The sequence below is a fragment of the Rhinatrema bivittatum genome, chromosome 1 (genome assembly GCF_901001135.1).
Source record: "Rhinatrema bivittatum chromosome 1, aRhiBiv1.1, whole genome shotgun sequence".
Taxonomy (NCBI): Eukaryota; Metazoa; Chordata; class Amphibia; order Gymnophiona; family Rhinatrematidae; genus Rhinatrema; species Rhinatrema bivittatum.
Genome location: NC_042615.1, coordinates 533,527,730 through 533,554,859, shown reverse-complemented (window position 1 = coordinate 533,554,859; position 27,130 = coordinate 533,527,730). Strand labels below are relative to the sequence as shown.

The 27,130-nt window shown below is 45.1% G+C and overlaps 1 protein-coding gene across 2 annotated transcripts in view; it reads right to left on the bottom strand.

Moving 5' to 3' along the window:
• RIC1 (RIC1 homolog, RAB6A GEF complex partner 1) overlaps positions 1–27,130 on the bottom strand; it is a 312,556-nt gene that overhangs the window by 54,811 nt on the left and 230,615 nt on the right. For both annotated transcript variants that reach the window (XM_029613872.1, XM_029613883.1), the window contains exons 17-19: positions 21,789–21,927; positions 5,656–5,772; positions 1,004–1,732 (exon numbers count right to left, since the gene is read on the bottom strand). In XM_029613872.1, coding sequence (XP_029469732.1) covers positions 1,004–1,732; positions 5,656–5,772; positions 21,789–21,927 — 985 coding nt within the window. The remainder of the gene's footprint in view (positions 1–1,003; positions 1,733–5,655; positions 5,773–21,788; positions 21,928–27,130) is intronic.

The following is a 27,130-nucleotide window of genomic DNA, read 5'->3' as shown; positions in this document are numbered from 1 at the left end:
TGGTTAGACTCCTGATGAAGCTCCTGCAGCTGGGTGTCCCATAACTTAGGGCCCCATCTGTAAATGTGCCCCTCTGTGTTAAGACAAACAAAGTCCAAGATAACTAGCAATCTCCCCTCTAACAGCCTTAAAGATGAAGACTATAACTTTAAATTTCATTCTACACCTATTAAGTAGTCAGTGTAAATCCTCTAAAGACTGGAGAAATCTGGTCATAACCACATTCAAAAGTGACCCTATTGGCTGCACCCTGAATAATCTGTAAAACATGAATCAGGGAGCTAAGCAGATCCAAATATAGTGCATTACAGTAGTCTATCCCAGACACCACCATTTTTGGAGCCCAAAATCTCCCAGGTTCCAAAAATGCCTTCAATTTAGTTAAAAAAAACCAAAACAAAACAAAAACAAAAAAACCCCAAAACAAACTATTTTAGCTATAGCTCCAATTTGAGATTTCAAAGACAAGAGTCTAGTGGCGATCCTGAGATAGTAACATCTCTCATATGCAATTCATAAGCTCAGCCTTCCCAGAATGACTAATCAATTGTGCCTCCATCTTCTTCCAGTTCATGGATAATTTGCTGAGAAAGCCACTCACCCACTGCATGCAGATACTTAGACAAAGTCTCCAACACTTCAGCAAAATTAAGCTGTAATGGATGTCGTTTGCATAGATCCTAAAACCAACCCCCTTATAATCTGACCTAAAGGATGTAAATAAACACTAAACAAAACTGGAGCGAGGGAGGATCCCTGTGGACCTCCCTCCTCACCCTTCACCAAATTCAACTGCCTCCAAATGGGCAACTATTCAACCTAAAAACCACAATTCATCAAAAAGGACTATATATGCTCAGATCTCATTAAATACTATACCACTGGGAAAATTTATGGTGACTCCCAAAGGCAGTCAGTTGGCAATTACTATTTAGAATATCTCTTTTCCCATTAAATATCTCCAGGCCATGCTTTGCAAATGCAAAATAGATTTTATTATTACCTGTAAGATAATAAGATAAGAGGCAGCAGTGTCCAGGTCCTGTGCCATTAAACATTCCTCAAACAAATCCTTTGGGTTTCCAACAGCAGCAAAAAGGTAATTCCAAAGGGCATACTCTGTCTTCCTAGCACAGTGAACAACTGTCTGCAGGAAAAGGGGAAACTCTGTAATGAACTTTGCCACAGTGGGAAGCAGAGGGTCGGGAATGGGATCCCGAGAGGTAGCTTCTTCTTCCAATACTTCATGAAGCATCAGTTCTAATACATGAGGGAAGTAAGGTAAAGTGGCACAGGAGTGTGCTAAAAGCAAGGCTTGTTCACCCAAGTTTCTGACCAACAGCTGGCGCAGGATGTGATGGAGGTAGATCTGAGAGGTCCTTTCCACAATACAGAAAGGAAAAAGGACCTCCAAATGTTCCATTGCACTGCTGTGCATGTTTAAACAGTCATAGAGCACAGTCTCATTGACAGCACCAAGGACCAAAGCATCTTCAAACAGGACAGCTAAGGGATAGATATTAATGTGAAAAGGCAGCATAATCCGTTTAGACAGGAACGAATGTGGTTTGCGATTGTCTCGTGGAAACAGAGGAAGCCAAACTTTCATGCCAGAGCCACCACAACTCAGCCAGAGGGCTTCTAAAAGATGGCGCTTCTGTTTGTTGGTCCTGCAGGTAGTCCAAACATTTTCAACCGACTGAGCTAGAACCACTGGAGCACAAAATGGCAGCTGGAAATGAAAGATATAGGGATCAATTTTTTCATCTTTTATTTTTGTGCAATACCTTTTTGTTTTCCTTCATTTTCTCACAACTTTCCTTTGGAGAAAAGAAAAAAACGTATCTTCCTGCTCAACTCAGACTGGGTGCTTTAGTAATTTATGCATTAATTATTCCCCCATTACTATATATTTTCATTTCCCAACTGTCCTCACACTGTACCAAAAGCAAGAGCTGGACAGAAAATATCAACATATCTCAGGATATAATCCTTTAAAACAATCTTCCCATTCTTCCCCGATTAACACAGTTATATTAATTAGCACTGGCAATTACCCTTTTACCAAGGTTTTGCAGCTATACTATGTCCTTTCAAAGGCTGTCCAACTATGGATCGCCTACCTCTGTTTTCTTGGACCAACTATGGATCAGGTCAAAGGCTCGATTGACACTTTCACAACAGACACCCACGTTCATTTGCAACTCTGACCCTTCCCTTAGGTTAATTCAGCTTGGGTTGATAAAGCAGAGTTGCTTACCTGTAACAGGTATTCTCCCAGGACAGCAGGATGTAGTCCTCACATATGAGTGACGTCACTGGATGGAGCCCTAATCACGGAAAACTTTCTGTCAAAGTTTCTAGAAAGCTTTGACTGGCACACTGAGTGCACTGAGCATGCCCAGCATGCCATTATCCCTGTGTCCACAGGGGTCTCCCTTCAGTCTCGTTTCTAGCAAAAAGCGCAAGAGAAAAATAAAAAAATATGTTAGCAGACCCAACTCCGCGGGGTGGCGGGTGGGTTTCGTGAGGACTACATTCTGCTGTCCTGGGAGAACACCTGTTACAGGTAAGCAACTCTTTCTCCCAGGGCAAGCAGGATGGTAGTCCTCACATATGGGTGATCAGCAAGCTACAGGCTGACTCATATTACAACAGGCCAACAGCAGACAACTCGTGCGGAAGCACAATAATTGGGGTGCTATTGGCAATGATGAGGCAGCCTGACATCACAGCAGGTGTTGTGGAAGGAGTTGGGGATTATCATGGAAGAAAGCTTTTCAAGACAGGTTGGCTAAAGGCAGAGTCTTGACAGACTTTCATTGATAAGTAGTAGGCGGCTGCAAATGTGTGAAGATAGTTACAAGTCACAGCCTAGCAGATGTGGGCAATTGGTACTGAACGATAGTGCGGTACTGATGTTTTCATGGCTGTTACAGAATGTGCCTGCACTCACCCCTAGAAAGGAAGGCCTGGTGAGTCATAGCAGAATTCGATACAGTCTGCTAGGCAGTAGGAGAGAGTGTTTGCCCACTTGAACTCACAGCTTGTCTTTTGTCAAAGAAGGAAAGAGTTAAGTGTAATTCCTATGGAGTGTAGTGCAGTCTAGATAGAATGCAACTGCATTCTTAGAGTCCAAGGAGTGGAAAACCTTCTCGTCCTGGTGAGAGAGAGGTGTTGAGAAAAAGTGGGCAGAGTATATACTGAGAAAGGTGAGAGGCTGCATCTACCTTAAGAAGATGAGGGTGAGTACATAGGACCACTCAGTCACAGAGGAACGCAGGGTTGGGTGAGTATGCTACAGAGGAGACAGGATAGGTGTTATTGGCGCTTCCACATTATTTTGTGGTGGCTCAGTACTCGGCACCAGTGTAGGTGGGGGAACGCCTTAGCGCAGAGGAGCACAGGACTCATGAACCCGGGCCCGCTTTGCAACTGGCTCAATGGACATTGGCGCCAGTGCGGAATAAGTATCGCTCGGCCCGGTCATTCTCCAGCACCGAGTAAGATGTCACCAATATTTTAGATTGTGTCGGTGGCGGACGGTCACCGTGCCGGTGACTATGATTGCCACGGTGCTCGGCCCGGTCTTTCCCTAGCGCCAAGGTGGATGCCTTCGCTGTCTCGGATGGTAAGTGGTGATGGACTGTCACCATGCCTGCACTGCTCCTGGCACTGTCTAGTGCTCTACGAAGATATGGGGCTTTGGTTAAGAACCCGAAGTATGGAGCATTTTGTTTAGTCGAGGGCATTGCGTTTAGGTGCTCCGGTAGTATTGCCGGTATCGATGGCGGCATCGAAGGCGGCATTGAAGTGGGTGTCGACAGAAGTCATGGAAGGATCAGTGTCATCGACAGGAGCATCGATGGAGGCAGGACGCCATGGATGGAGGTACAGACAGTATCGATGAGGGCATCGACCGCAACAAAGGCACCGAGTGAATCGATGTTGGCATGGATGGGATGAGAGCATGGACAGTGGCCTTGGCGGCAACAATAACCGTGGACGTCCCTATCCCTCTAGCCCCAATAACCCAGTGGATGATCGCAGGAGGCATGGATGGGATGGACAACTGCCTAATAGGAGTCAATCCAAGCAAGGAGCTCCACTACCTCCATAATGCCATCGATGCTGTCATCCCATCCATGCCTCCCTCTAGCCCCAATAACCCGGTGGAGGATCGCAGGAGGACATTCAGGCTTTGTGGGGCTAACTGAGGATGAAAACATAGGGAGAAGGGAGGCCGCAATTAGGTTGGTAAGCCGGGGAAACAGCGAGATGACAGGAACAGACCGAAAAACGGCATAGTACTCACGAGCGTCGATTAAATATATGCGAAGGGAGACCCGTGAAGGGAAAAATTATTTGTGAAGTAAAACTAAGTGTTTCTATGAGGAAAAGTTGCGAGAAGTTTCTCACAGAGCTCCCGAAAGCGATGCTAACTGCAGCGCGGAAAAATGAAGACTGAAGGGAGATCCCTGTGGACACAGGGATAATGGCATTATGGGCATGCTCAGTGCACTCAGTGTGCCAATCAAAGCTTTCTAGAAACTATGACAAAATTTTCCGTGATAGGGCTCTGTCCAGTGACGTCACCCATATGTGAGGACTACCATCCTGCTTGTCCTGGGAGAATATCAGCTTCAAAGGGGACAGTCTGCACAGTACATTTCTGCCCAGCATATATTGATGGTCAGGCTATAATCGGTGCTATAATGTCAGTGGAAAACGATAAGGCTGATGCAATATCCACGCTGGAAAAACGGGCATTCATGATTGAGCACCTGCTTTCCTAACTGCACCCAGGCGTTCGATGTAGTACGTTAATGAGCAGCTACGTTAGAGGTGTTAGGGGAAATTGTGCGTCCCTAGCACCTTCTCGGCATCGGGCGCCCAGGAGAAGTGGCTGTGCACAGATGAGGAAAACGGCCGCTCATAAATTGAGTGTCCATTTTCTTAACATGACTGCCGTTAAGACTTTTTCTAATTTTTTCTTCATGTTGCTGATTTCTGTAGTTCCTCCGACTTAATATCGGCACAATATTAAGTCGGAGGAACCACAGAAAAGCAGTATTTTCTGGTTTTCTGTTAAACTTTTGGGGCTCCTCAATACAATGCCAGCTCCAGGGCTGGTGTTATTTTTTGAGGGTTAAAATGTACGCGTTGGGCGGTTATTTTTTTTACATAAGGGGGTACTAGCTAACAGCCTCATCAACATGGCATTTACATTTAGCTATGTGCTGGTTTGGACGTGCATATCTCCTTACTGCATCAAGGGTTATGGACATGTGTCCAAAACACGTGTCCAATCGTGGGTTAACCTGTGCACTAGCCTGCGCGCATGGTATTGCATTGGCCTGCAGGTGTTCTCTCAGGTAGCCAGAGGCTTGATATAGATGGATATCAAAAGAAAATGGATGTTAATAGTGAAAATAGTTATGATTTACTACACACCAAGATTAAAGTTAGCAACAGGTTTCTCTGATGAAGGAATAACATTTATATTGGCATTACTGAGGTAGAGGAGCTCTTTTTACAACATAATCTAGCCTTTCTGTACCCAAAGCGCTCTATAATTTTTAAAATTTTATTTATGAAACTATTTTAGGCAAAATCATTCAATAATTAAATAATTGCAAATACCCTTGTACTCACAAGCTTCCGCTGGTTAGTACTGCTGTCTTTCTCTCGTATCTGAGGACCAGACCGATCCCTCTGCAACATAATTAACTGCCCTGCTAGGTTCAACATGATACTTTCAGCATCACAAGCCTGAGAAAAGCACAAAAGAAACAGAGTAGTGCTACTTATCCATAGTTTAAAAGTTTCATAGTTCATTCTGTTCTCAGGCATACACTTTGTAAATCAGCAGGACTTGGAGCACACAAATATTTAAAAAAAACTTTGATATCTGGTACCTTCTCAACAACTAACTTCACATGCTTTTTGCCTTGTATAACATGAAACGTGGGGGCCTTACATAAAGAAGACGGCAAGCAAGGTTCTAAGATTCAAACTTGGATGTTCCCAAATTATGTAACCAATCGATTCTGGAGCTCAGAGCCATCTTTAGAGTGGGGCCCAGTACTGTAACAAAATATGGAAACCTGCATTTCATTACTTCATCAGGTATCACTCATGTTTGTTTGTCCTTAGTTCTCACCAGTTTTACCCTCCCTTTATTCTCTCACTTCACCCCCTGGTCTCGCCCTCAAACCCTGTTCTTGGTCTCATTTCTCTCACCTTTAGTCTTTCAGACTCTCCCTCAAAATTGCTCCCACTGCTTTTGCCCCCACTCTCACCTCTCCCTCATCTCTTTTTTTTTTTTTTTTTTTACATGAGGAATAGCAGTATATTTAATATAGAGCAATGTGGACCACATGCATTGCTCCAGTGAAATGGCTACACAATGCCCCATAACACAATAACTTATCCATCACAAAAATCCCTACTAATAAGCTTAGGGGTCAATTTGCCCAGTATTTTGAGCCTTTACTTGGTAAATAGCACCAGATATTCAGAGTTTGCCAAATACTGACCGCCAGAATAAGGTTCATTTCAGGAGGTGAGTATCTCTTCGGTATGGCAGGAAAGTAAAGTTGCTTACCTGCAATAGGTGCTCTATGAAAACAGCAGTTAGTAACACAAGTGGGTCATGTGACTATATACGAACACTAAATGGACTTAAACTTCGGGAAAGGCAAAAGCCCTTCTATGTACATTTGTGGCAGGTTCCATAGCATTGTTTATTAATATAGCTTCGACTGAAGGCAGAACAGAGTAGGAGGAAGATGGCTTTGTGTGACTCATGATCTGTTTTCAGAGAACAGCTGCTACAGGTAAGCAGCTCTGCTCTGTCTGACAAGCAAGATCACCAGTCACACAAGTGGGATCCTGTAGTTAAAGGTTGTCCTTTAAGAAGTAAAGATTTTTGTGAGGAAAAACCTTTTTTATTTTATTTTTTAAACAAGAAAAACCCAGAATCATAAGAATTAGCCTTGGAAGGGATGGTCGGGCTCTATAGCTAAAATGGATTGTGGGGGAGACAGACTGTTCAATCGACTATCCCGCCAGATGTCATGTCTAGACAGTAATGAAATGTTAATATGTGGTCTAAATGTCGTGTTACTGCTTCAATTGAGGCAGACCTTAGATTAGCAGCCAATTTTACCATGATCTTAACATTGTGGCCCTTGATATGTCCTTCTAAGCTCAGTCTTGCCTGGGCATAAGAGAAGATGCATGTTGTCACCATACTTTCAGGTTTATTGGGCTAAAAAGAAACAAAAAGCTGGGTGGACTTTGTCGGCTTCAATCTGCATCAGGTAGAAAGCAATAGCTCTATTGTAATCCAGGGAGTGCAGGACCTTTTCACTTTCATGGACATGTGGCCAAGAGCTGGTAGGACTGACTGATTAGGGTGAATATGATACCAGTTCAAGCAGGTTCTTAGGAGGTGCATGAAGCACCATGCTACTGTAATAAAATCTAGTTTAAGTAGATATATCACTAGGACCTCAAGCTCAATGACCCTGTAGCCTGAAGTAACTGTCACCGGAAAAAGCAAGCTTCCAGATCAGGTACTTTAACTCACAAGAGTCAAGTGGCTCAAAGAAGGCCTTCATCAATTGGGTAGACCGATGTTGATGATCCATGATATTGGGGAAGTCTTAATTGGAGGTTTCAAATGAACTAAACCCCACATGAATCTGACTAGAGGTTTTATAGAAATGAGATTTCCTTCTGCACGGATGTGATAAGTACTAATTACACTGAGATGACCAAAAGAGCTGCTTTTGAAGCAAGACTGAAAGATGCGGAAGTACTTACACAGTTTTTGTGTGGGATAATGCCCAAAGAAGTGGAAACCAATCTGTCTTGACTAAAAGATCATAGTTCCTCAGTCCTTACCTCTATTTAAGGTTTTGGCTATCAGAAGTATTAGAAGATACATGTTTGAAGATCTGTCCTCCAAAGAAATAAGAAAACATTTGCTCTAGCCTGTATTCTGATCTACTCGTAAAGCATACTGGTACCTTTCTGTTTAGGGCTGTTGCAAACAAATCTACTTCAGATAGGCTCTATTTGAGAAAGGTCCTGTTTGCTTCAACCTGTTCCAAGGAACAGTCGTTGGGGTACAGATACACCATCTCTAACAGTATATATATATTTCATTATACTCCCAGGTACATAGCTTTTTGGGTCATTCCTATGTACAATGGCTCAGTTCAATACCGTGATAGTCTCTCAACACAGGATTGGGGGATAGCTATTCTTCCCAGTTTTTCAGATAGAAAATTAAATGGTCATATTCTGTTTTGTACAAGGCCAATATTGTTGGGAACCTGATATATGGAAGTCTTTAGAGCATTCAGTACTTTCTGTAACTCTAGAAGCCTGATGTGCAATTTTTCCTAGAAACGCCAGGGACCCTGGAGGTGTGAAGCCTGTTCAGGTGAGTTCTTTTGCCTAGTTTGACTACATCTCTGGTAAGGACAATTTGATGAGAAATGAATGTAAGCCCAAGGTGAAACTGAAATGGAGAGCCACCAAAAGTAGTCATCCATAAGTTCTTACAGGTCATAGATTTTCTCTCAAAATGCCTGGGTGGCTTGTTTCCACCAGAACTTTAATTGAATTTCTCCCACTTGAGAAGGCATGCCATAGTTAAATGAACCAAGAAAGCCATTAGGCGTGGCATTCTCAATGTGGACCAAGCCAATGTCTGTGGACTCAACTACCCCTCCCCACCACAGCCACGTCATTAGCATTGTTGGTTCGGAGTAGGGCAAATCTTGAGTCAGGTTTAGCTATATACCTATGAATTACAATTTAGTTGTCAGGCCCCAGTTGGAATTGGGAGAACTGATGGACTCTAGTGATTGCAACACCCAGATGGAGATCCACATAGATTAAGTCTGTTCCTATTTAAGATGTGCTTCTTGATCAGGTAATTGTCCAGGCAGGGAAACAAATGAATCTCAAATTTGTGCAGGTATGCCACGATAACTGCAAGATATTTTGTGAATACTCACAGTGCTGAGGTTAGATTAAAAAAGCAGTATGAGTTAAGATTTTTTTCTTGAAGCCAAAAGTATAACCAGTTCAACCAATGGAAGACCAATGGAAGTGTCAAAAAACTGGTTTATATTAATCCAGTTTATTTCACAGATTTCCTTTATGTAATTTTCTTTTCTTTTATATCTATGTTTATTATACTCCCCCTCTGAACTGTGCACTAAGGTTCTATGAATATCACTATCAATGTTATTTTATTTATTGGTTGTTTTTGACTTGTATAATGTGGTATGTGTACTAGATTTCCTGAGTTGTTTTTTTGTCTGGAAAAGTAAAAAAAAAAAAAAAGGTAGTATATGGTAGTGAAAGTACTGTGTCCTGAAAAACTGTGTGACTGGGATGAATCTGTGTGTATAATCTTTCTTCAGAACAAAGTTTCCTTTGCTTAGAAGTGAAATTATAGAGCGCATCTTTAACTTTTCCTTTTTCAGAAATTTATTCAAGGTCCATAGGGCTAGAGTGAGATGAAACCTTCCAGTGTTCTTGTGGACCAGAAAGTACCTGAAGTAAAGTTCTTGTCCTCTCTCCTGCAGATGGACAGGTTTGACTACTCTGGCCTGAAAGAGGATATTGCCAACCTAAGCAGGTCCTGGTGCTCAATGAGCATTAAAACTCTGCTGGAGGTCCATTTGGAGGGATTTCCAACAAACAATCTGTAACTGTCCCGTATTATCCAACTATCTGAATTACAATGGGTTGATTTATGAAAAACTATAACCTCTGTCCTACAGGGAGATGATCTGGAATTGAGACTGGAATATTGTTATCGCTCTGGATTCAGACAAAACCCCCTCCCTGGGTTTAATTGGGTGGTTGTGTGGGGCTTAGAGCTTCTCTGCTTCTACTGGTAAAACTTAGAGCTCTGTTTGGAACAAGTAGTGCCTCGAAAGCATTTATTTTGCATAAAAATTACTTATGTGAGATTCACTGCAGAACCTCTGGGATATGGAGGGTGGATAGAGTCTGCAGTGTGTTGCGATGATCTTTCATAAGATTAACTGCTTCTAGCCGTATTTACGAAAAGATTAACTCCACTACATAGCATGTCCTCTAACCTTCTCTGCAGCATGCAAGCACTCTTCCTAGCAGATGCCATCTCAAAAGCAAAGTTCATATAAACCAAGTGTTTTGGTACTCCCCAGTCTCCAGTAAGTAACAGATATTTTCAAGTACAAATCAAAGAAGTAATGTCAGAAAAGATAAACCTTCAAACAGGAGTACCACAGGGATCTGCCCTATCAGCCATACTATTCAACATATATCTCTTACCCCTATGCCACCTACTGGCGGGTCTGGGCATCACACATTACATATACGCTGACGATATCCAGTTAATTCTACCCATTGACGACACAATCGAAAAAACATTAAAAATAGCAAATATGTATCTGGATATCATAAAACAACTGCTAAACCAAATGGAGCTAGTAATTAATATTGAGAAAACAGAATTTATACATTTAGAACGAAAAAGAACGGAGATCATTCAAAACCCAATTATACTCAATAACAACCAAAAAATAGAGTTTGCAGATAAAATACGGAACCTAGGCGTAATTGACACAGAACTAAGCTTACAACAACACGTCTCTCTAAAAGTTAAGGAAGGATACGCCAAACTAATGGTGCTGAAAAGACTTAAACCTCTTCTAACAACCGCCAACTTCCGATCAGTACTCCAGGTGCTGATCTTTGCTAGTACTGATTACTGTAACGCCCTGATGCTAGGCCTACCATACACGTCACTAAGACCACTACAGATACTACAAAACTCAGCTGCTAGAATTTTAACCGGCAAAAGCAAAAGAGACCACATCACGGAAACACTAGCCGAATTACACTGGCTACCCATTGAACAAAGAATTCAGTACAAAACACTATGCATTATACATAAATTAATACACAATGAAAAAGCAGACTGGCTGAACACAACCCTTCGTGTACATGTCCCAAATAGGAATCTGAGATCTGCCAACAAAGCACTCCTCACTATTCCATCAGTCAAAACAGCCAGACTCACAAAAGTAAGAGAAAGAGCTCTATCCTTGGCAGGACCCATACTTTGGAACACCATGCCCACAGAGTTGAGACTACAAAGCAACATCAAAGCCTTCAGAAAAAATCTAAAAACCTGGCTTTTTAAACTAGCTTACCAAAAACAGAAAGGTGAATAGTACTCAAGGGAAAGCAGGTACGAACATTTGAACAACAAACACATAACCAAAACCAATGTGTGTAATTTTAATCAGACTAAGTTTCATTCTTTTAAAGCTCAGCAAAAGGATGAAAGTACAATGATAAAGGTAATCTTGTATCCTAAACTATAAGAATGTGAATCGGAAATGACTCAGTACACTTACCAATTTATATCATTTACAAACTATGTTACCGACCCTAAAATGGCACCTATGTAACTTAAGATACGTTAGCCTCATTTTATGTGCCTTGATGTAAACCGTTGTGACTGTTCCCACCAAACGACGGTATAGAAAAAATGTTAAATAAATAAATAAATATGTTGAGGAATTCTGCCTGTTCCTGTTGAGGGGGAAACTGGGTGAATTTCTTGGCCCTTTCCTAAAATGGTGCACAAATACTGCAACATATACATCTAGTAGTATGCTAAACAGGTCTGGAACATAGTGCTCTAATAATGCTTCCTCCAAAAAAAACAAAAAAACCCAGGATGAGATTCACATCCCAGGGCAAGTGAGGCACAAGTTCTAGATTTCCTAATGCTTTCAAGGGGGAATTTGACAACCACACACTGTTGACAATTGGGGCCTGCTGAATCTCTCAGCTGTCTGAACATGGTACCTGGTGTCCACCTTCTTACCAAAATGATGCAGGATGTGTGGTGTTTCCATATCCTGTTCCATATATCCTGAAAGTGAGGGTGGATAAGTGCTGTTATCAACTCTTTGGTATTTGAGGAGACCAAGAGCTCTAGGGTCATCCTCAACCTGCAACATAAATGGAATGGACAACCATTTTGTGAAAAAAGAGGGGATGGAAAGATCTTCAGGATGTCTCTATTCTCCACCTGAGGCAGAGATGGCCTTGAGAAAAGTAATATCTTTGGAAAAAAACTCTTCATACAAGTAAACAGAGCCGAAGGATTCTTCTAACTCAGATTCAGAAAAATATAGTAAACAGAAGTCTAAGGCAGCACTGACCTTGGAGATAAAGATCTATGACGCCAAAGGTTGTCTCCTCGGACATTGGGAGTTGGTTAGCACAAGGGACAAGATAGGCTCCCTGCTCTGAAACCTCCTGGGTTTGACTTAGTGTGGACAGTGTCAAAACTATTGTGGCAAGAACATATTTGGTGCCATGGATGAGGCTCCGAGGGGCAGACTGCTCAATGTATCAAGAAAAGTTAAACTCTCTGATGTTTGAACTTCAGCATGCTTGTTTGTGCTGAGTGTACATCTCCTCAATCCTCCTTTCCAATTCCATCTCAAAAATTGCAGATGACAGTACCACAGTTGGCTTGGCAGGGAATAAGATATCCTCCACAACTCTTCAGAGGTCAGTGCCATAGTCTTTTGACTATACTTCACTTTCAATGCATATACAGCAAAGTTCTCTGATTCAACGGCAGGGGAGAAGAAAAACTGATACTTCACACATCCAGCAGAGCTCTCTGCTTCAACGGCAGGGGAGAAGAAAAGAGGGTTCGCAATCACAAAGCGGGGAGTAGCTGGCTTGTTACGGCGGTTACTACCCCAAACCAAATGTGCCTGATACTTCACTTTCGATGCACATCCAGCATGGCTCTCTGCTTCAACGGCATGGGAGAAGACTTATATGTCACACATATCCAGCATAGCTCCCTGCTTCAACGGCAGGGGAGAAGAAAAACAACCAATAAGGGCTAATAACATAGTCTGGGTAAAACAAATAAGCATGGGTGCGGCTTGCTTGTTGCGGCGGCTGCTACCCCTAACGAATCAAGCTAGATATTTCACTTGGATGCAGCTCCGTCACTGCTCTCTGCATTAAGGGTGGGGGTGGAAGGGAAATAGAACCAAGAGCTAAGAGAAGCAGATAAGTGTGGGAGAAGATGTGTGTGGGGCTTGCTGGGCAGACTGGATGGGCCATTTGGTCTTCTTCTGCCGTCATTTCTATGTTTCTATGTTTCTATGACTGGCCTCTTTGGAGACTGATGCAGCACCACCATGGCATGTGAGGCCAGGTTCACCTTCAGGCATGATTGTTTTAGAACCTCCTGCACATTCATGTTCTTGGAGCTTCTACTTATGTTGGCCCTCTCAGTTTTTGTGCTCAAGAACTAGTCTCATCATGAGCAGGGAGAACCAGCCTTGTCTCAGCTACTGGGACTATGTTTGAATTGAGGAGCTGATCAGGTCACGGGTCCATTTAGCATGGCCTTGGCACCAGTGCTCCATGTGTCGAGTTTTCAGCACTAGCTCTGTGGAGCTAGAATGTTTTTTTGTCAGCAAGATAGTGAGGAGCCTGTATTTCTGAGCCCAGATCTCTAGAGGGCAACATCCATGGGCAGATATAGCAGTCCAAGGCACCATGGCCCAAACATTTGTAGAAAACCTTATTAGGTCAGTGCTAGACATTATCTGTTTACATCTGAGGCAGAACTTGAAGCTGCCAGTCTGCGTGTCTGACATGGTGAGAAAAACAGATATAGCAAAATAAACCTTGTCATATAAAGATACGATGCAACTTGCCTCCAGCTTTCTAAATGACGTTCTAAGGGCAAGTTAAACCAGTACCAAATCAAGCAAAAGACTATTAAGCCAATAAACCTGCCTAAGAAAATAGATAAATCCAACTCAGGCGGGGAGTAGTGTGGCTGCAATAAAGGCCTTTAGGCCATTCCAGAAAGCTCTGCAGTGTGGTCATATGACCCACTTGTGTGACTACAGTGAATTGATCATCTTGGCAAAAAGACATTTGGGATGTGCAGAAGGTGAAGCCACCATAGATACTCCACTATTTTCATTCTGTCCCCAATATTGCAGGTGTTATTTACCCACAGACTGATGCGGCATTTATTCACCTCTTAAAGCCCTCCACTCTGAATGTATCTATGCCTTCTCAGAGCAGGAATAATTTTTGGGTCTCTTTATCAAATAGGTCTTACTTCCTATAGGTAGGGAGAAATGTGGAAAATCATGGGAGCCAGGCTATGCTTCCTGGTGTTTTGTTTGTTTTTTTAAATTCTACCATATTCCATTACAATAGAATCTGAAAAAAGTTCAGAAGAGAGGTCACCAGGTATTTTGTTTTAGAGCTGCTTCTGGAATGAGGAGCTGTGTGGGTCAGGGGGATCAGTTGAATGAAGTGAGATGACCCAGTGATGGTGCTGACCCTGCTTCCTCCTATTGCATGATGTAATTTTTCAGACAAAGAACTGCAATGCCATGTTTCTGCAAATTTATAGTAGGCAATGTCATTGTAAAGGTGGCACACTACAGCAAATTGAATGGATCAGGCACATATTTGCTCATTTGAAACTACTATTTTTTATTTTATTTTTTTTAGGGACCTTCATTTTCACTTTATTTTTCCTGGGAATTTATCAGTGCTTGTTATAAGAAAAAAAATGGAGCAAAAACCAGTAGAAAATGAGCCTTTTTTCCACCAATTTTCTCCCATCTTTGTTCCTTATAATAAACACAGTTAATTATCAGGAAAAATAAAATGAAACTTGAAAACGAAGGTCCCTACTTGTGTTCATTTCACACAAAAGGAGCAGGAAGTGACTTGTATTTTCCTGACCACTTGGGCTAAAGTAGATATGCAATTGAGCTGCTAATCTGACATTAAATGCATGTGTGTTCTTTTATGCACGTTGCAGGAGATGCACACACCACTTGGAAAATGTATTTTGATGTCCTGCCTGGGCAACCAAGGACCAAGGCAGCATACACAATAAAACAAAGCAGCATTGTAACAGCTGTTCTCAGAGGACAGCAGGATGTTAGTCCTCATACATGGGTGACATCATTGGATGTAGCCCGGTCTAGAACTTTGATCTAAAAGATTCTAGAACTTTTAAACATGCCATACTAAGAATGTGCAGCTTACTTGCCCCCTAGGCAGAGTCCCTCAGTCCATGATAAAGCTCAACCAACTCCAAGAGGAGGTGGGTGGGTTTTTGTGAGGTCTAACATCCTGCTGTCATCAGAAAAGCAACTCTGCTTTCTCCAAGGACAAGCAGGATGGTAGTCCTCACATATCGGTGATTCCCAAGCTATAGGCTGTCCGAGCAGGACAAAACGAGGAAAACCGCACAATGCTAAATGCACCACCTCTCTCCCTTTTGCCTGTGAGGCAGCTAATCCACAAAGGGATTAGCTGCTTCACAGGCGAGAAACGAGATGGGCTCTACAAAAGAGAAAACCATATAAAACCTAAGGCAGGTAAGTGATGCGAATGCCAGCAAGAAACATACTCCACATCTCGGAAAACATTACAAGCAGGGTTTCGGATCAGTAAACCCTGACGATAGTAGGTCTAGAGCCCCCTGGATACAGGAAAAAGTCTAGAGATGTAAACAAGAGACGAACGAGGAAGATTGCATAGTTTCCTTTGGTGTTACAAGACAACCGAAAAACCAACTGAGGCCCAAGAGCTCTCCAAAAAGAAATTCTGACCACTGGCATCTAAAGGACAGAATGCATCTGCAGAAGTGTGCCCCATGGTTGGCTAATAGGCACAATGGTAAAAAAAAATCCAAGCAACGCTCAAAGAATAATCAGCAACAACAGCAGGGTCAGTGACAGACCCTATGTGCCAAAGTACCAACCATAGCTGCCCACACTGGACAGCATCAAGAGTTTCAGGGGATGAAAGGCAATCCCTGAATGGGATCGCTAACCCAAACCCCCAAGAAGGAAGATAAGTTAGGCCTGAAGCTTATCTACACTGCTCCCTCTCAAGAGCAGGGCTATCCATCCTGTCTACAGGATAGTTCAGGTGTGCAGGAAGGCACTTTGGACAATCCAGTGAAGTGAAAAAAGCTAAAGGCAATACTGGCCAGAACTTGGCAAAAATATAGAGAAAAAGTGGTGTATCTTTCCCAGCAAGTATACATCATGATATACCATACATGCCCTAGCTTTTCTTCCCCTTCCCTCGACATTCCAACTGGAATTTGGAAACAGTGAAGAACACAAGAGGCAGAAGGAGGACTGCAGGGGTAAGACAAGTTGCTAGGTTGTATAACTCAACCCCAAGCGAAAAACTCACTGCTGAGTTATTCGCTTGGAGTGAGACCACACCTTGAATACTGTGTACAATTCTGGTCACTGCATCTGAAAAAAAGATAAGAGTTGCACTGGAGAAGGTACAGAGAAGATTGACTAAAATAATAAAGTGGATGGAAAGGCTAAATAAGTTAGGGCTGTTTCGATGGTTGAGGGGGGGATATGATAAAGGTCTATAAAATCATGAGAGGTCTAAAACGGGTAAATGTGAATCAGTTATTTACTCTATCGGATAATAGAAGGACTAGGGGGGCACTCCTTGAAGTTGGCAAGTAGCACTTTTAAAACAAATTGGAGAAAATTTTTTCACTCAACACACAATTAAGCTCTGTAATTTGTTGCCAGAAGATGTGTTGGTTAGGGCAGTTGGTGTAGCTGGGTTTAAAAAAAGATGTTTGGTTAAGTTTCTGGAGAAGTCCATTAATTGCTATTAATCAAGTTGACTTAGGGAATAGCCATTCCTATTACTGGTATTAGTAGCATGGGATCTACTTAATATTTGGGTACTTCTAACCTGGATTGGCCACTGATGGAAACAGGATGCTGGGCTTGATGGACCCTCAGTCTGACCCAGTATGGCAACTTATGTTATGTTGATTCCAGTAGGAAGTTACCCATGAGATAGCACCTTCAGACTGCTTGGGACAGCTGAATCTCAGAGTGAATCCCCCAGGAAGAAACCCAGAAACACTCCAAGAGACAGGAAGCTGGGGTGCCACAAGTGCAAACCCCTGTAGAACAGGATTTCTTCACCTGTCTAGAAACCCTAAGGGTACCAGGGCAGGGTCAGTGTGATCTCGGAACAGACTGCCCATCAATCTGACTTAGGTATTAATACCTCAGCCATGATTACATATACTTCCCCCAAGGAAGCACATGGTCCAGTAAATGGAACAACCGGTGCATGAACCAGGATTCTCCTGTCTGCAGACAGGGTTATCCCTAAAATGGGGAAGTGCAGCTTGCAAGCCACTGCAACCCAAGAGTAGCATCTATGTTGCAGGGTCCCTTGTCCCCCAAATCCCTCAGCTATTTTATTTGTGTGTTTTATATACTATCATGCCATGTGAAAATCACTATTACGTAACTGTGTACAGGTTTGACACTCAAATAATGAAAGCATAGGTAGACGGATGTATAGATAGTAAACTAGGGAAACATTTAGAGACAAAAGGAGCATTTCAAAGACATATGTTTATAACCTGTAACCTGGGTACTTGCCAGGTTCTTATGGCCTGGATTAGCCACTGTTGAAAACAGGATGCTGGGCTTGATGGAACCTTGGTCTGACCCAGTATGGCATGTTCTTATGTTTTCCTAGAGGGTTAGGGTTGCCTTTCAACCTTTTGTCACGGATATGGAAAAAGGTTGAAAGGCATACTTGCCAATTATATGGACTATAACTCTCCTCACTGAGGTAAGGTCCCACAGGTGAGAATGACTGGCAATAGTGGTCCTCCACAAAAAACACCCATTGAGCTCAGCAGGTATCAAAGGTGACTCCCGGATGGGAGAAACCCCTAAACTTCAACGGGGAGCTACACCAAAGAGGAGACTCCTAGTACCTACAGTACCTGAATGTAAACCGGTGTGATATCTCAATTCAGATCGAATGTCTGTATAAATAATAAATAAATAAATAAACACGACAGGGAAACCGCATTTGGAATGGCTTCATCGCAAAACAGACATGCTGTGCCTTAGGACGACCTAAGGAGAGCGCTACTGCCTGACCGGCTCTTGGATCACACAAGAAAGAGAGAGCGACTGCCAGTCAGAAGCAGTTTTATCCCTTCTCCAGGAAACTGAGAATGAGGGATAGCTATTGCAGGGGTTGACAACAGGCATCCAAGGGGGACCCATAAAGATCGCCCTAGAAACCTAGTTGTATCTCCCCTTTCTGAAGGGACAGGAAAACAATGGGAATTGAGGCTTCCTGATCCTGAAAAACCTTCCAACTGTCCAGGTGAGAGTTGGGTTATAATCAGTGATCGCTGAGATTCAGAAGCAACCAAATCTGCCACTTGCAGCCACACTCAGATTGGATAGGCCACATTGGTAATCAACTTAGGGACCCAGCAAAAACAGTCCAATGACTGCTGCTGTTGTCCCCCAGTCCTGTCCTTCAAGGAGTTGCATAGATTCAAAAGAACTAAAGCCCCAGTTCGGCGATAAACCTGCAAGGATGGAACCACAGAGAAATCCCCTTTGTGGGGAAGCCAAACACAGGAGGGGTCGAAAGACATAGTCCTCTTCTGAGGAAAGGGAAGACTCCTGACACTACCCTCCTGGTATCCACTCCCATAGGGGTACAACCAGGAACACAGCCTTAAGTCAGGCTTGTAGCTGCGGTGTACACCCTGTTGTGCTCGCCTCAAGGGAAACACACCCACACCCATACAGTAGAGAGGAACTGGAATAATAATGCCCTCCGCTGTAAAAGCATGCCGACCAGTACTCATACAGTAGTATCCCAAACTATGGATGGTGGCACACCTACAAACCACTCGCCATGCTGGTGGATAGAATCCTATGGTACAGCAAGGACCGAGCACCACCTGTTAAGAGTCAGTGGCTGTGCGCTGCCAAAAAGCAATCACCGAGAGTGTAATGGTGCCTTCCTCATCAGTGCTCCCTAGCATCCTATGGTGCAGAACAGACAAGGAGGCTGACACCTTGACGTGATGATGGCAGAACCCAGTCATGGCTGTGTACTGCACAGAGACAGAATACCACCTGCCAATGCTGAGGCGCTTGGAGTAGATGACCCCTACCGTACCTGACTGCTCATGTTGCACCATGTTGCACTTACTCCCAATGGAGTAAATAGAAACAGTGTGACAGCATCCCCAGTACCACTGGGGCTCCCATTATGGCGTGGTGGTGGGTGGCAATCTATGACATCGCCTCCATGGTACCCCCAGTACTTGATAACGCTCCAAGAGGCTGAACACAGCCCTTGAAATTGTGTTGGGAATGGCTCACCACGTTACTCTCATGGAACAGCAGCAGCGAAGTCCATGGTGTCTGCAGTAGTGTCCTGCAGCATCCGACCATGTCCACTGGTGTCCACTGTAGTGACAGCGCCCATGGGGCCCATAGAGCTCTCACGCTCACCAACAATAGATTGCATCAGTGGTATTAAACAATGCTGCACCCAGGACTTCAAATGATGCTTGACCATGTCTTAACTAGTTCAATGGCATATAGTGCCATCCCCAGCACACCAGGTGGCCATGGACAGCCTGGCAGCATCTATAGAGACCTTGGTGCCTGGAGGCATCGATGGACCGGCAGTACTGAGGATGCCGGAGCATCTGCAGGCAGAAGCTCTGCAGCCCCAACATGTCTCATTGGTGTCTAAAGGAACCGATGACTGCTTGGTGCCGACTGTTCCCTTCGGCTCATCTATACATCCGAAGGCATAGATACTGCGAGTTCAATGGCATTGTCCCTCGCCAGTGGCTATGGCTGACAATAACCTTGACATAAACCTAGCGCACATTAGCGCCACTGGTGCATGAAGCCAGGCGGGCTTCTGATGCCCTCCAATCCCAGCGGTTCAGGGCCTCTGAGATCATCAGCATCCATGGTGACCAGCAGCCATAAAAGACAGTGATGGGACAGCATGATGCTCCTTGGTGCCCTGTCTGGACACTAGAAAGGAGCCTTGAAGGCACAGGACAACTGCGCCTGGGTGCCTTGGCACTCCAGGATGCCTTAGGTAGATCATGACCCCAGTGCTTGATAGCACCAAGTTTGGTCCAAGGCCCCAAATCCCTGTCACCCGAGGGCTTCAATGGCACTTAAGGGCTCTCAGGAGCCCTGGCGGTCGATAGTCTCGAGGGTGACCAGGGGGCTCTCAATGGTGATCCCAGTGCCTTGTTGTTGGTGCTAGTCATCGTCGAAAGTGGCAATGAATGGCATCGCTGGCCAACATGCCTGATGCCTCCTTGGTGGCCCCCCGCCTCGATGACATCAAGGCAGCTCCACACAGTGATGGCATAGAAGGTGGCCACGACATCAAGACCACGCATCCTGATGGCATCGAGGGCAGCCACAGCATCGAGGCCACACACAGATGGCATCAAGGGCGGCTACGCCCACACCTTGATGGGATCTAGAGCATCAATGGTCTTGTGGGCGGTTCCAATGGTGTTGAGAGGGACTATGGTGCTTGATGGCCATCCTGGTCCCCGACAGTAGAGGTCAGTACTTCTACTCTGCCACATCAAGACCAAGGTGCTCGATGACATAAGGTAGATGCCGTACCTCCGGTGCATCGAGACTCTATGGTGCCCGCAGACGCTTACGGCACAGAAGGCCCAGTCAGCGTGCTTGAAGCGTGCATGGTGTTCGATAGCGCCCAGGTGGCCCTTAAGGATTTGAGGGCAGTCAAGCACCTCAATACCATCGAGGGTGCTCTGGCAGCTTGGCGGCATCAAGAATTACCATGGCACTCAATGCCAGTCCTGGTCCCCGATGTGGTCCTGACAGATGTGTCAGATCATCGGTGCACTGGTCACATATGTGCATGGGCGGCAGTTACTGGGCATGGCACTGAAGGTGCAGCAGCAAACTGCTTTCCCAGGTTCCTGCACACCCTCTCTCATAACACCCTCTCTCATAAGGAGACTGCATTGCCATCTCAGGCAAACAGGAGGCGAGGCTACATTGTCCAGGGCTCCTGCCCATGGAGACTAGCTCCTTTGAATGTAGGGAGGATGAGCCCTCCCCTCCACAGGAATGGTGTGGTTCTCCATCTCTTCACTGTCCGAACTTCCATCAATGCTGATCAATCAGTGAAATGGCTTAGAACTCCTCCCTGGGTAGAAGTCAGGCGAGTCCCCAGGCTCAGCGGCCTACACAGTTCTCCCATGAACTGCATTCTGTCAGTCCTGCCAGCATTTGACAAAGGTACAAAAACAGACAGAGCAAGGAGAAGACACAGATACTAAACTGCAAGTGCAGTATTTATTTAATAAGGGGTAGTATTAGACTATGCCAGGCTACATAACGACTAAGGCCCATCATGCAGCTGGCAGACAGTGGAAAGAAGATAAAAAGGAAAAGAAGAAAATAAAACTACCTTAAGGTAGGGAAAAAAAAAAAAAAAACAGCCGCAGTTCTAGAAAAAAAAATCAATTACAAAAACTGTGAGGAGAGAGCAAAGCTCTGCAGAAAAAATGAGACTGAGGGACTCTGTCTAGGGGGCAGGGTAATAACTACAGCTGCACATGCTCAGTTGAGCATGTTTGAAAGTCTAGCATCTTTGAGATCAAAGTTCCAGATTGGGCTCCATCCTGCTTGGCCTCTGAGAACAATTTAAACACCACTTTCATCCCCATCCTCTATCTCTCCCCCCCCCCCCCCAAGCCATCCTTGGAAGGAAAAGTAGTGAAAAAAGTCAAATCCTCCCACTTGCAAAAAAAAGCCCTCATGCAAATGTTGGACTTTTACCTGCTGTGGCATTTTCAGACCAATTCCTGTTTCTGTTCTCACTGAAGTCAGAGTAACAGACACTACTAGGGAAGGATGAGGAATGTAACGAGACATGGACACCTCCTGAAGAACTTGAATAATGGCTGAAGGGTTTGGGCTGCAAGAAAGATTAACACTTATTTCTCAACTGGAGGTTTCAGACAAGTTACGTAGGACAATGTGCAATAACTGAAATGCAATATGCATAATTACAAGAACTGTACTGTGTTTTGAACTGAAACATTTCTCCTTCAATAGACTTGGGAAGCCACTTGAGAATCCATACAATTATCCTCTTTAGGATATAAATAAATAAAAGCCACTATATCAAAAGATTTATTTTGCTTTAAATGTATAAGAAAATGAGAGAGCTTAATAAACTTTGTGGTTAACTTCAGCAGTAAGAGAAAAGAGATACTATTGCAAACAAGCAGTAAAACAAAAAATTATTTTTACTTCATCTCAATTTAACTTGTGGATCAATACATCTAGATGTTGACTGAAATTTATATTACATTATTTAATGATCCAGTTATAGGAGTTTTTTTTACAAGCACAAAGAATCTCTCAAATGTATTGCATGATTGCCCTGAGGCAACCAGAAACCCAGAAAACTGCAAGGATATTGCGTTACATTGTAACATAATAGATGACAGATCCATTCACCCAATCATTCAAGAAAAATCTTAAAACATGGTTATTCCGCAAAGCTTTTCCAACACCCCACATGAATCAACCTGAAACCAAACCCTAACCATGCAACCGAAGCAACCCCTGCCCACCACCACGACAATAAATCCACCCCCCACTTACACCAATGCTAACCGCTCTAGTTATGCTACTATTCACGCTGTACATATATATATTACTATACAGATCTGTATATTTATATCACTGTTGAGTACTGTGTGTATATATATATATTACTATTTATGCTGTATGTATATTCATGCTCTCTATTTAAGCTGTCTATATATACTTTCTAGTTAACTATTTATGATACATCCCTATCATCTTCCCTGTTTATTTGTAAACCGATGTGATATGTAAATCGAACACCGGTATATAAAAACCAACAAATAAATAAATAAATGACGACAGCAGAAAAAGGCCAATCAGCCTATCTAGTCTGCTCTATTATTCCAGTACACACTGCAAGGATATATCCCAGCTGCTAGCCATAGAGTGCAACCACTTGTAAGATCTCTCTCCTCACCCAGGACAGTTTTGCTTTCTCATTTATACTGGAGAAATTACTTACCTGATAATTTCATTTTCCTTAGTGTAGACAGATGGACTCAGGACCAATGGGTATAGTGTACTCCTGTTAGCAGTTGGAGACTGATCAGATTTCAATCTGACGTCAGCTCCTAGTACATATACCCCTGCAGGAAGTGCAGCTCTTCAGTATTCTCCTCAAAAAATAACTTCATAATTTGTTAGAACGTTTAAAACTTGATTAACTTGATTAACTTGAACTGGTTGATTGACTATAGCTGGAGACCGCCAGTGTACTCAACCGGAAAGCGTCGACACCTGTCAGGGTGGATGCCCTAGGTAGATGAAAACATGGCTTACCCTTGATTCATTGACAAAAAAACATGTATAACGGCAGCCAAGGGTGGGATGCTGAGTCCATCTGTCTACACTAAGGAAAACAAAATTATCAGGTAAGTAATTTCTCCATTTCCTAGTGTGTAGAAGATGGACTCAGGACCAATGGGATGTATAAAAGCTACTCCCGAACCGGGTGGGAGGCTGCCCGTGGTCCACTTAGAATTGCCCTTGCAAATGCCGTGTCCTCCTGAGCCTGCACATCCAGACGGTAGAATCTGGAGAAGGTATGGATGGAGGACCACGTTGCCGCCCTGCAGATCTCGGCCGGTGACAGGATCCCACCGGGGCTCTGGTAGAATGGGCCTTGACCTGTAGAGGTGGTGGTTTTCCAGCTTCTACGTAGGCCGCCTTGTGACTTCTTTGATCCAGCGGGCAACGGTTGCCAGTGAGGCTGCTTCTCCTTGCCTCTTTCCGCTGTGAAGGATGAAAAGGTGGTCAAGTCTTTCGTACTGGTTCCGACATTTCCAGGAATCTGGATAGGAGTCTGCCGATGTTGAGGTGGTGTAGACTACGGGCTTCTTCCGAATTCTTCAAGCCACCCATCGTTGGTAGTGAGATGGTTTGGTTAAGGTGGAAGTGTGAGACCACTTTGGGGAGGAAGGAGGACACCGTGCGTAGTTGGATGGACCCCGGGGTGAGTCTGAAGAACAGCTCACGGCAGGACAGTGCTTGTAGTTCTGAGATACGGTGGGCCGAACACACGGCCAGCAAGAACACCGTCTTTAAGATTAACAGGCGGAGGGACAGGCCTTGGAGGGGTCTGAAGGCAAATCCTGCTAGGAACTCCAAGACGAAGTTGAGGTTCCATAGAGGTACAGGCCACTTTAGTGGTGGGCGGATGTGTTTGACTCCTTTCAGGAAGCATGATACATCTGGGTGCGAGGCTATGCTGTCGCCCTCGCTCCCGGAGCGATAGCATGACAATGCTGCCACTTGTACCTTGATGGAGTTGAGGGACAGACCCTTCTGTAGTCCATTCTGTAAGAATTCCAGGATCACGGGAACATTAGATGAGCGTGGCTTGACGTTGTGGCCTTCGCACCAGGCCGCAAAAACTCTCCAGATCCTTATGTAAGTTAGAGATGTAAACTTGCGTGCTCGGAGGAGGGTAACTATTACCGCCCCCGAGTATCTGCTCTTTCTCAGGCGGGTCCTCTCAATGGCCAGACTGTAAGAAAGAATTGAGCTAGGTCCTCGTGAAGGATCGGACCTTGATGTAGTAGGTCTCTGTGTGGGAGAAGGTAGTGGATTCCCTGCCAGTAGTCTTCTCATATCTGTGTACCAGGGTCTTCTTGGCCAATCTGGAGCCACCAGAAGAACTAGTCCACTGTCGCTGTATCTTGTGTATGATTGCGCCCAGCAAGGGCCATGGCGGGAAGGCGTATAGCAGGGTCCCCTGTGGCCAGGTCTGTACCAGGGCATCGATCCCCTTGGACTGCGGATCCCGCCTGCGGCTGAAGTCTCTGGGTACTCGAGCGTTGGATCTGCTTGCTAGAAGGTCCATGTCTGGGGTCCCCCACCAATTCACTATCATCTGGAAAGCTGTGGACGACAGCTTCCATTCTCCTGGGTTTAGACTTTCCCTGCTGAGAAAGTCTGCCGTGATGTTGTCTTTCCCGGCGATGTGGACGGCGGAGATCTCCTGGAGATTTGCTTCCGCCCACGCCATCAGGTCTATTTCTAGGGACACCTGTTGACTTCTGGTTCCGCCCTGTCGGTTGATGTAGGCCACAGTCGTGGTGTTGTCAGACATCACCCTGACCGTTTTGTCTCGGAGTCTGTGGGCGAACTGCAGGCAGACTAGTCTGACTGCCCGCGCTTCTAGGTGGTTGATGTTCCATCCTGCCTCTTCTGCATTCCACCATCCTTGGGTGGTTAACTCTTCGCAGTGTGCTCCCCATCCGTGTAGACTGGTATCTGTGGTGAGCAGGGTCCAGGTTGGGGAGGATATTCTTGATCCCCAGCTCATGTGGCTGGTCTGCAGCCACCACCATAGCTGGGTCCGGATTCTGCCCGGGAGTGGTAGACGTACGATGTAGTTCTGGGACCGTGGGCTCCACCTCGATAGAAGTGAGCGTTGTAGGGGGCCTCATGTGGGCTCGCGCCCATGGCACCACTTCCAGTGTGGATGCCATCAGCCCAGGGACTTGCAGGTAGTCCCACGCTGTGGGACGAGGAAGGCTCAGCAAGGTCTGCAGCCGGTTCCATAGTTTTGATCTCCTTGTGGGGGTCAGGCTGACCTTGTCTTCCTTGGTGTTGAATCGGACTCCTAGGTATTCCAGCGACTGTGAGAGCTGTAGGGAGCTTTTGTTTGTGTCGACCATCCATCCTAGGCTTTCCAGTAGTGTTATGACTCTGCTGGTTGCTTGGTGGCTTTCCTCCGGTGACTTTGCCCTGATCAGCCAATCGTCTAGGTAAGGGTGAACGAGGATCCCTTCCTTCCTCAGTGTTGCCGCCACCACTACAATTACCTTGGTGAACGTCCGGGGTGCTGTGGCTAACCCGAAGGGTAGTGCCTGGAACGGATAGTGCCGATCCAGGACCTTGAAGCGTAGGTAGCGCTGGTGTTCCTGATGAATTGGGATGTGTAAGTAGGCCTCTGAAAGATCCAGGGATTTGAGGAACTCTCCTGGTTGTATTGCAGTATGACAGATTGTAGGGTTTCCATGCGGAAGCGGGGGATCCTTAGGTGGCGGTTGACCGACTTGAGGTCCAGGATAGGCCTGAATGTACCCTCTTTCTTGGGTACGACAAAGTAGATGGAGTAATGTCCAGTATTCGTTTCCTGTGTAGGCACCGGGGTTATGGCCTCGAGGGCCAGAAGTCTGGATAGAGTAGCTTCTACTGACGCCCTCTTGAGGAGGTTGTGGCAGGGGGATTCCACGAACCTGTCCGGAGGGGTTCGAAGGAAATCCAGGTAGTACCCCTCCCGGATGATGGCTAGGACCCACTTGTCCGAAGTTATCTCGACCCATCTGCGGTAGAATAGGGCTCGTCTGCCCCCTATGGCTTCTTCCCTTTGATGGGTCGGCTGATTCTCATTGTGGGGCACGGCTGGGGCCTGTCCCGAGCTGGTTCCCCTCTTGTTGTGCTTGTTCCGAAAGGACTGGTTCCTGCCGTTAGGGCGGGGTGCTTGATAGTTGCTCTTGTAAGGATTGAAGCGCTGCGAGCTTCTGCCCCTGGCGGACCTGTGGAAGGGACGCTGGTTTCTCTTTGTCTTGTCTTCCAGCAGGCGTGGTAATGGGGAGTTGCCCCATTTGTTGGCCAGTTTTTCTAGTTCGCTGCCGAACAGGAGGGATCCTTTGAAGGGCATCCTCGTGAGGCGCGTCTTGGAAGAGGCGTCAGCCAACCAACTTCGAAGCCAGAGTTGTCTCCTGGCCGCCACTGCGGACGACACTCCTCTGGCTGCTGTGCGCACTAGATCGGAGGCAGCGTCAATGAGGAATGATACTGCTGGTTCCATGTCTTCTCCTGGGGTGTTGTTCCTGGCTTGTGATAAGCAGGCACGTGTCACCACGGTGCAGCAGGCCCATGGCTGCAACTTCAAATGACTGTTTTAGGATGGCTTCCAGGCACCGGTCATGTGCATCCTTGAGCGCCGCTCCTCCCTCCACTGGGATGGTAGTGCGCTTAGTGACCGCGCAGACTATGGCGTCCACTCTAGGGCATGCCAGAAGCCCCTTGGTCGCTGGGTCCAGGGGGTA